This window comes from Sinocyclocheilus rhinocerous, unplaced genomic scaffold, assembly GCF_001515625.1.
Source record: "Sinocyclocheilus rhinocerous isolate Xijiao unplaced genomic scaffold, SAMN03320098_v1.1 scaffold192, whole genome shotgun sequence".
In the NCBI taxonomy this organism is placed as follows: Eukaryota; Metazoa; Chordata; class Actinopteri; order Cypriniformes; family Cyprinidae; genus Sinocyclocheilus; species Sinocyclocheilus rhinocerous.
The window spans coordinates 1322760-1336942 of record NW_015627892.1 but is presented as its reverse complement, the minus strand read 5'-3'; the positions used below and the strand labels follow the sequence as shown (position 1 = coordinate 1336942).

Here is a 14183-nt window from a genome sequence, read left to right as displayed (position 1 = left end):
TTCAGTTCTTCAGTTTTTATTTCATAAGTATGTGTTATATTGACTGGAAATAGAGCTTGGAATTTGTTGTTGTTAATACTTTGTGTTCATTGTAGGTGTTAAAGGAACAGTTCATACAGAAAAATGAAAATTACTTACCCTCTTGTCATTCCAATTCTGTATGACTTCCTTTTTCTGCAGAACACAAAAGAATATATTTTCAAAGAATGTTGATAATCAAATGTTGGTATCAACGTTTTGGTTACCGCTGTAAAAAAAAATCAGGCATTTCTCAAAATATCCTCTTAAAATCCATTTAATACTTGTTTGTATATTTGAATAAGTGTCTAATATGAATTTCTTAAGATAAATAGCTATTGTAGGACATCTATCCACTGACCTCTCCAGACTGATAGCAGATTTAGAAGTTCCAGCCATCCATTCTCCAGCTGCTTGTCCTATGTAGGACCGGGGTAGAAATTAAGATGTCAAGTTAATTTCAGAATCTTAAAACAGTAAATGAGCATGCTAAATTATTGGCGCGTATGACATAATTAATATTCATGAATTAAGCTTTCGCATTTAGTGACGTCAAAACTAGAACATCTGTGAACCCCCCACCTGTCTCCAAAGTGTCATTTTAATTTAAAATTAATTATTATTTTAATTTATTCGAATTTTAGTATGCTTTAAAAGGAAACTTGTAATGTAGCAAAATTAAAAGCGCACAGTTCTCAGCTGGAGGACAATGCCCCCGCAGAGATCCCTCCCCCCCTCCTCCCATCTGGAAAGTATACAAGTTCTCCTCGCGCTTACAGCGCATCAGTCCGCTGTGTTCGGCGCTGAGCGCGACACCTCTTCTCTGACAGCACACGCACTGATCTCAAATGGATTCGGATTAGGACTGAAAGAAGACGTTTGACTTTTGTTTTTTTGGGAGTGAATGCGTACACGGTTCATCTTTGGTAAATCGTGATGACCACTGTGAATGACATTTCGTTTGGAGACAGAGATCCCTGAGGAAATGAATTGTCCCGTATTGTGTTGTATGTGATGTGTTTCACGTGTTTGCGCACCACAGTGAGGTAGTTTGACTGACACGTGTTCCCACGGACCGTTAAATGCCCGGGATCCGGATCCTTTGGGTGATCTATACGGTGGATGCGGCGGAAAGAAAGGCCGTTCTGTGATCACCGGGAGCGGGGACAATATGAAGTCTCTCAGAAAGTGGAATTGCACCCGGGCCATTTGGATTATTTATCCAGAGATGATTCTTTTTCCAGTTCTTTGGTTTTTATCTCAAACTTGGGCGGCCCCGTCTATTACAGCCGAGCAGATGGATATGGGGGTGGTAGGTGCTCTTTCAAGCCTGTCTTCCGAATAATAATTATCGTTTAGGGAAAAGGCGTGAAAGAAAAACCTGTGGCCTGTGGGTATAGATAATTACACGTATTAGACACGTGTATGAAATCGAAAATATATTCGTACTTGCGCTCCCACGCGTCTGAATCTACACACGTAACGGATTTATTTCTTCACAGAAGTCAAGTTTCACCCGCGATGATTCAGAACCAGATCGTGCGTGAGAGTGTTAAAGAAATAGTTCAGCCAAAAATGAAACCATGTCATCGTTTACTCACCATCATTTTGTTCCAAACCTGTATGACTTTCTGTCACGCACAGAAGACTGGCGTTCTCGGTCACCATTCATTGCATTTTTCTTTCCATATAATAAAAGTGAATGGTGACTCTTAGGCTGTCGTTTCCTTTTGTGTACCGCTGAAGAATGTCAGTCAGACTAATCTGGAATAATATGAGGTTGAGTAAATGACGGCAGAATTGGTGAACTATCACTTTAAATATCGAGCCGTTCACTTGTGGGTTATTTTCATATTCGTTACCCGATTATGTGCGAAGTATAACTTACATAAACACCGTATATCTCATTCACACACGCATTCCTCAATAAGACCGACGAGAAGGGTCGTATTTCTGCAAATCGAGTGTCCCGTTTACGCTAGAGGATATGGGTAAAGTTGATATGGCCAGATGCTGTAGCCCATGTAAGACGCTATTTTGTGTTTGTCTGTAATTGGAGCCATAATCAAATTCTTCTCAGGTACTTCTTCCCTCAAACTCTCTTTCATTCTGCGCGCGGTTTCAGAGATAATCATTGACGTGACATTTTCAAGCGCACCGAGCTTTGGAGAGCGCGTGAACCGTGCATATTTTCATTTGAATTTGTCTAGAGAAATGTTTGTTTATTTACTAGGATTTTTTGGCTGAGAATTTGTCTATTGCTCAAACTATATTTAAGTTATTATAAAATTATTTATTTGTACATTTCACACTGGCAATTCCTTCAGAAATGTTTAAAATCAGGATAGCGCAAAGAGGCGCAGACTAAATAAATAATAAATAAATAAATAAATAAAATTGCTTACTCTTTAGTTGCATTCAAGCATCCCTTTTTCATGCCTTTACATATTAATCTCTGAAACAGAGGTCATTCACCCATTTTGTTTCTGATGATGCACTTGGCTCAATTTGTACCCTAGGTAAGAAAAACAGCATTTTTTAACAATAAGGAGTTTTGTGTATGAATGATTAGTCTAGTGCAGTTTTGTCATTTTGTGTGCAGAGAGATTTTTTTTATTTTTTTTAATAAACCAATCAATATTTACTTGCAACTTTACATGACAGATTTGTTTTCCATGGGGAAAAAAAATAAAGTATGGCTATGGGTATATGCATTTTAAATATGATGGTTTGGAGAATGTGCGATTCAGTTGGACTGACCACATTTAGACACATGCATTTTAGACGAGAACTTTTTTTTCTACAAAAATCATGCCTAATAAATTACAAAAATTAAATCCTTTTCCCCCCTAAAGCTTTAAAATACGTTATGCTTAAAAATCCCAGGTGGTCCATGTCCCCAGACTTTGAATGGGCATGAGTTTGTGTTCTTGCATTCATATTTATGTGTTTATCACGCTTGGCTATACATCGGCAACAAAAGCATGTAATTTCAGTTAACAAGAGTACTCCAATACTCACTTGTTAAGTTGTTCTGTTCTATATTTGATTTTACTCTTCAAAGATATAGATTTTCCTAATCAATATCCTTTTATCTTTCATATCCAGTAACTTTTCAAGTATTCATAAAGTACTGTATGTGTATTGATCACTTGTGGTCAGATTTCCCTTCACTTAAATAACCTCTTGTAGTAGAAACTTTTAGCAGCGTCCAATAGGATTTTCATTTAAACTCTCAAATGACTGGCAGAGAGTTTAAAGGCTCCTTTTTTTTTTTAATGACCCTCAAAAATCTAATCTTGCACTACTGAGCAGTTGCTCCGTGCATATAATGAGGCTGTTGATATCTGTCAGCGTGTGACACTGCATGTCATCAAACCTCTGATCATTAAATGTGGTATAGACGCTATGCAAAGAACAGCTCTCTGTGACAGCAGCTGATAATAACATGACACAAACAGAAAGACACTTCTTTCAGATTACATCTCCCATATCTCCTGCAGTGTCCATATGACTGTAGACGACAGTGCAGCTGTTGTTGTTAACTTTGCACCCAGACCTATCATGCTTGAATGAAGACTTACGGAGTCTTGTCCACCTCCAGGGAGACTGGCCATAGTTTTGTGGGCTGTTGGCACAGCAACACTTGACAGGCGCAGACGATGCTTTTAGAGATCTAAAAGCCACGGGTGATGGCACAGATGGTGGGGTATTGTTGGGCTGGGGTGGACGGATGTTAAGTAAGGGAGTCGTGATGGAGCAGATGGGCATGTGGCATGATGATTGGTTTTAAAACTGTTGCTCGGACTGCACAGAATGGGACGAGTCAGCACAATAATGATTACAAACCCCATGCGACACCGTGGATATCTCTCAGCATCCCTCCCCTTGAACAGTGCAGCTGAAAATGAAAATTCATGTCTCATTCACTAATAATTGCGTGGATTATTTTGTATTTGTATGCACAGGAGAACATCTCACAAAAAATCTAAATACACAACATGTTTGTGAGCACATGTGTTATTAGTGAATTTAGAGTATTCTAATATTAGTGAGTTTAGAGTATTCTACGTGAGCGGCCACATGCCCGAGGTTTGTCATTTGCATAAAACACACCCGAACAAGCTCCATATAAGTACTTTCCACACAACATTTCCTTTACAGCCTTTCATCGCCTGCCAGACGTGCAGCAAGATCCTGTAGCTGTGTGCCATCCTTAAAACCAGTTCAAACACATAAAATGACTTTAAAACAGACCCAGATTACAGATTATGCAGTTACAGTGGTTTTGTTTTATATATAATATATACAACAAAATTTGTTATTGTTATATATTAAGACCAAACAGAGTATATGTTTTTTGCCTATGTGTGGTGTCAGTTGTTCCCACATTTTCTTGTAAATTTGGAATAAATTGGAAGTGTGGACGTTTTTTGGTGAACCATGAATTGTTTGTTAAAACATTCATACATTGATTTCACGCACAAATTGAGAATGAGACCCATTGTTTTTACAGGTTAAAAATACTTTATTGTTACAGTTTGTGCAGTTTTTATTTATTAAAATCTGAGAATTTTAATGAACTAAATGCACTACAGTGATGTGTGTGCCAATTCTCATTACTGTAATGCATTTGGTATTGTCTGTCTTATTTTAGTGATGATTATTTTGATTATTACTTCTCATTATTTTAATTTCATTATAGTAGTCATGATACAGATTAAAAACTGTATAATAGTTTTTAGAGTTTTGCAATTAAATTCTACCAAAAACAAATTCTGCCATGTATAAATACTTTCAAATTTTAATAAAAAAAAAAAATCTTATCTTATTAAATGTTTATATATACATATATATATATATATATATAATAGTAATTGGAGGGTAGCATGTTCAATTTCCCTGAAAATAATTTCACAATGCAAAAGGGGGCCTAAAAAAAGATTTTATTTTGGGTTGTTTTTTTTTATTTTGGTGGTCAAATGTGAGCACCACTTTGTGAGAATAACCAAAGTAGATAAATTCAGTTAGATTCCCTTTTTAACATGCTGCAAAGGTGTTTTTCTAGCTTATTTTATTTTGCATTACATTGCATTCTGTTTTAAAATCCTCTGAGTCAAACTAATGTAACGTCTTTAACGAGAGCACCAGCTGGACCCATCAACGGATGAATGCAGCGCATGGCCTCCACTGCCTGCCACCCTCACCCATGCTGTACTTATCATAGTACACTCTAAAAAATGCTGGGTTAAATACAACCCAGTGCTGGGTAAAATAGGGACAAACCCAGCAATTGGGCTGTTTTGACCCAGCGGTTTGATTAAATGTTTAACCCAACCTTCTGGGTAGTAACCCAACCGCTGGTTCAAAACAACCCAATTGCTGGGTTTGTCCCTATTTTACCCAGCACTGGGTTGTATTTAACCCAGCATTTTTTAGAGTGTACACTCCACATATTAGCTCACAAGCTCCGAGTGTCACATTCTCAACTGAGCCAAAGAGAGTCTGCCACCTCTGCGGTCATGAACCTGTCCATCATTCACGATGTAAATTTGACCAATGTTCTCACTCACTGGCTCTCACTTCTAATTACCCAGAAATACTTCAGCATGAGTGGGGCGGGCCTGCGGTTGACATCCAAAGCGAGGTGGCCGAAAGCCAGCGTAGACCCACCACAGAGTAATCAAGAGAAAGGGATGAGTATGAGAGCACAGCCTTGGAGACTAAAAGGGGCCACAGCATTTATAGAACTGGTAAACATTAAATCAGTAGCATTTCTCTTTGGCTAATATAGACCTGTCTCTCTGGAATAATGTACTGTGGATTGATTTGCAGCTGCAGTAAATCAGGTGATCTATTTTTCGGGAAAAAACTCCCATTAATCATACCTGTCAGTCGGAATTGGCTCCATTTTGCATTTCCTTACTGCTCAGACAGATATATAACAATGCAGTGAGTTGTAGTAACTATTCTTGTGCTAGGTGGGCCTGTAGTTTGGTGCATGTCCTACTTTTGGCTGTCGTTCTGGATTCTGGTGACCTCTAGTCCATTGCCAGGCATCTGGAATTTGGGATTTGGGACGAGGAGATTATTTCAGGAACAAGGTCTGTGGAGAGGTGGCGGAGGTGTGGATGAGAATAGATTTGGCACAGTGAGGCAGCAGAGTAATGTGTATCGAATTATGCACCTGCTAAACCTGCATGCCTATAGTCATATTTTTGAATGTCTATTAGTCTGCTTAATTAGATTCTCTCACAACCTGGAAGTTACGGTGCACAACTTCCAGGAAATCAGGTTTAAAGTTTGGCAGTCGGAGTCGCTGTCCAACAACAACAACACTGATGTATCTTTGTCCCAAGCTATCACACTGTTTTTGATTGTGTCCAGCCCAGAGTGGAGAAAAGCACTAGGGAGGAATAGAAAAGGATGGAGGCTCATCACTCTCTTCTCACTCCTATATTATAGCCCATTCGAAAGAATCCCTGGATGGTGTTTGTAGATATATAGAGTGTCAGACAGATAGACCTTTAAAGGGCCTCAGAATACTGTTTCTCATTGGCACTCAGTGCAGCTCATCTCTCAGAGACAAGTATCTTTTAGGCTTTGTGCTTCTTTCTGACCCTGTAGCCTGTCTAGATGACATGAGCAGCAATCTGGATGCTGGGTCAGGCACATGGTTTGCACTCTTTAATAAGAGCCGTGCCTTGTGTCAGACAAAGTCAAATGTCTTTGGAAAACCTTGTATACATTGTCAATTTGTCCTTACTGACTCTTGCATTTGTACGGGGGAATAGCAACCATTTATATTAACTCACTTTTTGGGAGAAAAAAACTTTATACACATTACACACACGTATACTCATATGAACTTAAGAAGTTAAGAACTCATACTTATATACATATAATACTGTGTGTGTGTATATATAATGAAATAAGTGTGTGTGTGTGTGTGTGTGTGTGTGTGTATCAATATTATTACATTTTCAGGCATGAAAAAAAGTAGTTAGTAATTATAATTATAATAAAATAATATGTAATAAATAATATATTCTAATATGCTGATTTGCTCCTCAAAAAATCATGTTTTATTATTATCAGTGTTAAAAACAGTTGTGTAATTTTTTTCAGCATTCTTTGATGAATAGAAAATTGAAAAGAACAGCATTTATTTAAAATGGATACATTTTTTGGAAAGAAATTAAAGAAATTACTACTTTTATTCAGCAAGGATGCATTAAATTGATCAAAAGTGACGGTAAAGACATGTATAATGTTTTTTATAATAAAAAAAGCTGTTTGTGTTTTTTTTTCTATTTGTGTTTTGTGTAACTTTCTGTTTGTGTGTGTAGTTTTAGCTTTTTTCCAGGCCTGAAAAAAATAGTATTGTAAATTTCTCTAGTGAATTCAAATTTCACTGATAAGGCAAAAATCATGAATAACAGTCATTTGTCAAAAAGTGTGGGAACCCTGAAAATGCAACATATAATAGTTCTAATTGGCTTATTTGATGTAAGAATAACTTTAAATTTGAATACAATTCTTCCAAATGATAACCCTTTGAAATACCTTTTTCACCCTTGTTTTCCAGAAAAAGAAATATATATATATATATATATATTGAAGTGTGCTATCATTTTGTTCAGCATGTACACTGACAAAAGAAACACCTAAAATAGCTAGTGTTCTGTGCACGGTAATGATGTATTTTTGGTATGGGCCCTATGAACATTACCAGCCAGGGTAGTGATTATACTGAAAGCCTCAATGGATAAACCTCAGGAAACACAGTGCCCTGTAATAAGTCAGATGCATGAGGGAATGAAAAGAGCAGGACCCTACGCCAGCAGCTAGCTCTGAGTACTAATAGATCAAACTGTGTGGTAAAGGAAGTAAGAAGGATGTACTGTAGTTGCACGCAATATTACGTGCTTTCTATTGGATTGCACCAATTTCAGCACTTCAGAACCAATGCTGTTCAAGTCCAAATTACTAAAGAAAACCCTAAATTAACTCCATGTGCACATTTGGTCTTATTTTAGCCTGGGGTACCCCATCCTCCTCTGGCAGGCTGAGATCAAGGACGTCTTTGCCATGGGTGTCCAAGCAACCGACTGGTTCTTATAATTACGGTGGTTTTGTGTTGGTTTGGCCTACTCTTTCTCAGATTAAAATAACCCACGCCGAAACAGGCAACCACGAAACACCATAAAAAAAAGCCCCAGCAGCAACAAAGCTTGTCTTAAATTGCTTGCAGAATTGTTTAAACAGTTGCTGTGAAGTTTGTAAGTGAGGTGTTTTGTTTTTTCATTATTTAACTCAACTGCCATCCCCACCATAAACACATCGGCAAAAGGCCAAGTGATTTTAAAAAGCATCCTGTAGATTTTGGTGACAACCCCATTATGGCATCTAAGTCTGTTCATTTTCCAGGTCTTCAGAGGCACCCAGCAGGTGCTCCTATGGTTTGTCTCTCATTTGCATATTTTCAGTTTCTAACGAGGTGACAGAGCAAGTGTGGAGAAGGGTGGGGAAAAAAGGCCTTCTCAGATGCAAAGAGTGCCAGAGAGTGAAGGTTTTTGATGTGTGCCAAAAAAAAAAAAAGATTAGAGATGTAAAGTTTAAATGACACGGCTCCTTCCACTTCTGGTCCCCGTGAGAATGGCAGAGAGAAAGAAAGGTATGTCTGAGCCAGTGAAACCTGTAGATTTAGACAGATTCAGGATGCATGACCACACCATGGTCAAATAGATAAAAGGCAGTGTAATATGGTATTCATTCTCTTTCACCATGAATTGATGACTTGCTACAACATAGAAATGTTCTGCAGTTAAAAATGAAATATCAGCATTGTTAGATTTAATAAATGAGGTTTTCACTGAAATTACCTCATGAATACACAGAGTTTCATGAAGAAACTGAATAAGGGTGCCGCCACACCATGATTTATTGATTTGAATTGGGATGGTGTGCTGCAAGAACATAGAAAAAAAACGCAAGGGTTTGTGAAAGTGACACTCTCATGCAACCCAAAGTTGAGTGTATTCCCATAATGCACCTTTAACAAGTGGAGTTTTATTTTTATTTTTTATCCTTGATCCTTCATCAGTGTGCCCTTGTCAAGGCTCTTAACCTCAGGGAGCTTTACAGTATTTTAGGATAAAAGCTATAACCGCTTTCCTGCTAAACCTTATTTGAACACATCCATGTTGAATGCATGCATGTTATATAAAAATGATCACCTTCAAATGTCTTTTGTTATGACCTATTTGTTGAATTTCCTTGAATCCAGTGAGTACAATCTAATGAAAGTGTGGCCAACATAGTTGCGGGAAACCACTTGACATGGCATTTTGATGGAAATCTAACATCTAATACTTTTGAGTGCACAGTGAAGGATTAAATTGCTATAGAGCACAACAGCGACTGACCACTTTTTTTTTCCGGAATTGTTTTTTTTAAATTTTATTTGTCATTCAATTTCATAAAGATTTTTTTTAAAAAAAGAAAGAAAGACATTCCAATAAAGTATTCTAAACCATGAACTGAACAAACCCACTCCGGGATGAATCACAGCAGTACAGATTTTGTTTTACAGAAAGGTAAAAGTTTATTAGTAAATATTTCAGAGAGTTAGAGAGTATAGGTAGACTGACGTATCATTTGCAATTAAAACAGTGTGGGAATTCAGCTATCAAACAATGTTGATGAAGTGAACTTTCTCCTATAGCACAATATATTATTTCTTAATCTCGGAGCTCATTTAGGTTCCTTAATTGTCTAATTGCCTTAATTGTCACCCAAAAATGATAATTTTGCCATTTATGCATCCTCACATTGTTCTAAACCTGAATGACTTAATTTATTATGTGGAACACAAAAGATGATGTTTTAAAGAATGTCTCGGCTGTTCTTGTCCATACAAAGTCAGTGGGGACCAAAACAACATTGGAACCCACTGAAAAAAAAAATATATATATTTGAAAAGGGAAATATTTGTGTAACAGTGCATTCATGATTTTCATGGCACAATAACTCCAGAAGTGTTAAGAACAGTATGGAACTGTTTGGCCCATGGTCGACCTTTCCACAGCGTTTGACATGGGGAACGGGGGACTGCTGTAGGAGTTCTGCTGAAACTTTGTTGTTTCTGAGTTCAGTGATGAGTCAGTTGTAGATGAGTCAGGACTGCATGCTGGCTTCTTTGCCATTTAGACTGCATATTGCATAACTTGCCCCAGAGATCTTGAAAACAGTAGTGGAATTATGAACTTCAGGCTAGATGGGAAGATCTTCACCATCATAAGGTTTCAAGCTATTTTCAGGTAAACGATCTCAACAAAGATGAAAAAAAAAAAGTGTAGAATAAATCTAGCATATGTTCAAAAATATGGCTGATGCCCACATCATCTAGCAACAGCTTTGCCATGATGGTATACTGTACAGATGGAGGAGGTACTGAAGAGACAAGACAGAAACGATTCAGGAGGCATATGTTCATGTCTGCCCCCGCTAGACAATTGCACTTGTATTATTTGTCATGAAATTTGCATGTTTCCAAAAAAAATATTCCCTACAGAGCCCACCAATGAATTTAGAGGTAGAATCATTATTGGATATGATTCAGTACCATTAGAAGCCAAGGAAGCAAATTATCACATTCTTCTGTTTGTTTGTTTATCAGGAGCCTCTTGTGGCTGTTTGGAACTTTTTTGGCTACTTGTTTGTCATGTTAATGTCTCGCAGTTGCTAAAAAGAGGGCCCTTGGGCATTTTTTTCTGATAATTTCTTGTCTCACTTGGATTGCTGTGATGAGTAGTTGGGTCAATGGGGCTGTCTGGAGAGACAAATAGCAGTTTTAAGTGTGCTTTTATGATAATTTCTGTTCTTAGCATCTCAGGGAGATGAAATACAGAACACATAAGCAACAAATAAAAATGACAGTTCACAGCTGCCAAGCTAAGGTGAATATCTTACCTCTTAACAGTGTTGGGAAGTAACAAAGCCAAGTGCACACTAAAAGACTCAGAGTCTTGTTTTCTGTGTTTGTTGATGTGCTTTTTTCCAGTTCTTTGTAATTCAGTGCAAAAACAAAAGCAAAAGCCTTCTTCAGTGTTGCTTGAAGACGTCATGAATAGTCTCCTATTGCTTTGTGCATCAGTTTGTTTGAGGAGCGTTGTGAGCTAGTTAGGAAGAGAATGATCTTGTATCAGATAACTCAGTGCAACATGAGTCATCGATATTTTGTTCCATTTTACAAGAAGAAAAAAAAGTCAGTAATTTGAAATATGTATATCTGCTGTAGCAAATTAGCTCAAAAGGGAAATGTATATAAATAATTACAATTATTTATAAATAATTACAATTATTTAAATCAGCTGCCAGTAGTAGCTGTAGCAGAATTAATATTACCATCAACGAATCTGTTCGTCCAGCGAACATTCAGTGCAATTTCATATCAACTCTAAGAAATTATATTTTTGTTGCCATAGAAAATAACTTTCTTTCAGTACTAGTGCATTAGAGCATGTAATAAAATCGTTAAGGGACATTATCCACAAGCAGTGACAGAATCAGAAACTCATGTAATTTGTGCACAAAAGTTTATTAAACTAAACACTAACACAAACTAGTCTAACAAGCATATACACACACTCACACATACATACACAGGAGTTAAAGTGGATGAATGAAACTTAGAGAAACCAGAGAATGCAGTTATGGAAAATGAGTCCGTTAACCACCTGAGCAGAAACCATCAGCACCGTTTTATAACGGGGTCTACAGCTTATACTAAACCTCTGTTTCGTTTAGTTAAATGTACAATACTTGCATTGAACGAGCATCCAGATACAGTCTCAGATGAAAGTCTTGATGGTTTGTTGGTGTTGGAATTGCGATCATGTTCTTCCGGGTTTGAAGAGTGATGAACTCCAAAGATGTTTCTCTGACTCTGTGGTGATTGGGAGAGTTCTCTCCCGGGTGAAAAGTTGCAACATGTCTTGCTGCAGCTGTGATGTCCTGCCAGCGTGGTATTTGGTATCTATGAATACGAATTCATAGATAACAAACATGGTATAGGTGAGGTTACATTAACTAGTGGTTCTATCATAAGCATGCATAAAACAGATACAATACAAAAGACAATATACAAGGAAGTAATTTGTCATACACACAATGTTCTGGAGATGTTCATTCATAGAAGGGTTTCTATAAATTAATAGGGAAGAGTCCATTTTTATGGGCATTATGTGTCTTTCCTATGGGGAAATGGAGTGAGAGTTGCTCTGCCCACATTCCTTTGAGCAGTGAAACTGCAAGTTATAAGAGTCGGTCAAGGCAATATCAAAGCACGGCAGAAGCTGTATATTCAATGCTTCAGCAACAACATATATTTTCTCCACCTCTTTTCATATGCGAAAGTCAGAAATCTTCTGAAAGTGATGTGTGTACAGTGCTCAATGACAGTTTTATTGCGCTTTATGCCCATTCGGATTCACAGATAAGTATAAAACAAACCCTTTGGTTTGTTGATATTTATCTTTGTAAATATTAGTGTATAAGTCAATGCCACTACAGTATATACTACACTCATTACAACTCATGTCATTTGTGCACAAAAGTTAATTTAACTAAACACTAACACAAACTAGTCTAACAAACATATACACACACTCACGCATAAATACACAGGGGAGTTAAAGTGGATGAATTAAACTGTTAGCGAAACCAGAGAATGCAGTTATGGAAAATTAGTCCGTTAACCACCTGAGCAGAAACCATCAGCACCGTTTTATAACAGGGTCTAAAGCTTATACTAAACCTAAAAAATGCTGGGTTGTTTCAACCCAACTTTGGGTCAAATATTGACTAACCCAACTTTTGGGTTAAAAATTTAATTTAAAAATGTAACCCAACAGCTGAGTTAATCCATATTTGACCCAAAGTTGGGTTGAAACAACCCAGGATTTTTTTTAGAGTGTACACTACAGTACAGATTTAAAACTGAATCTGAAGACACAATTACTATTTAGAGGAGATTGAGACTATATGTCACATGGGCATGTTGTCATAAGGGCTGTAACTAGAGATTTTAAATTAGATAAATGTTTTTTGGGAAATTTTTTTTTTTTTATTGCGTTCACAAACCTTTAATTATAATATCAGTTTTATAAATGTCAGCTTATGTTTTTTGTTTTTTTTTGGAGACATATTTCAAAACGTAATATCTCACAGTTACAATTTTATTTCTCACAATAGTGACTGTTTCTCAAAATTGCAATATTATTTCTTTAAATTGTGACTGTAGCTCACTCTCTCTCTCCATCTCTACATATTGACTTTTTATCTTAGAATGTGATTTTTTTTTTTTCAGAATGATTTTTTTAGTTTTTAATTTTTACAGACAGGAACAGACTTTCATACTGTAGATATGTTGACTTATAAATTGACTTTTTTTTAAATAACCTACCCTGAGAAGTATTCACTGAAGTAAGAAGTGTGACAGCTAGCCTACTAGATACAAGGCTCTGAAAATAATCAAATATAATTTTGCCCCTTCCCATGTTTTGTAGATGTTGATGTATTTGTTGACATTTAAACATGATAACATCTTAAATTGTAAAGTCACAGACTCTTGTTTAAATTTTCAATTTTTCATTACCTAACAGAACCTTTGGGGGCTCTTGGTAATTTCATAAACTGATTTTACTATACAGTTGACCTTCTCTGGTCGGGACTCATTTGGTTGACAAAAGCCACATTAGAGAGTACATTACTTTTCAGGGCGGCCTTCTCATCCATCACCTGTGTGCTTCTGTTCGGCACATTTATCTGCTTGTAAGCGAACATCTGTGGTTATGCTTTGTTGAAGTGCCCTGCAGCGAGGCCCAATGCTTGCGTCACAGGACTCATGGGTCTGGCCCCAGAAAAGATAGGAATTGAGCTAATGAGCTAATTAGCAGTTGTTAGTAGCTCAGGGCCCTGGGATGATTTGTAACAAGAGAATGGATGAGAATCCTTCTTTTGTTGTGGCGCCTCTCTAATGATATGACGGACCTTCCCTGATCACTCAGGCTCATCCACAAAAAACTCGCCCCCGTTCCGCTGCACTATACAGAGGAAATAGACATCTAATATAGAATATAGAATATATAAATATAATTTGG

At 37.1% G+C, this 14183-nt stretch overlaps 1 protein-coding gene across 1 annotated transcript in view; it reads left to right on the top strand.

The window, feature by feature from the left end:
• Positions 1–865: 865 nt before the first annotated feature.
• mmp17a (matrix metallopeptidase 17a) overlaps positions 866–14183 on the top strand; it is a 79086-nt gene continuing 65768 nt past the window's right edge. The window contains exon 1 of the mRNA XM_016548321.1: positions 866–1330. Coding sequence (XP_016403807.1) covers positions 1190–1330 — 141 coding nt within the window. The 5' untranslated portion in view covers positions 866–1189. The remainder of the gene's footprint in view (positions 1331–14183) is intronic.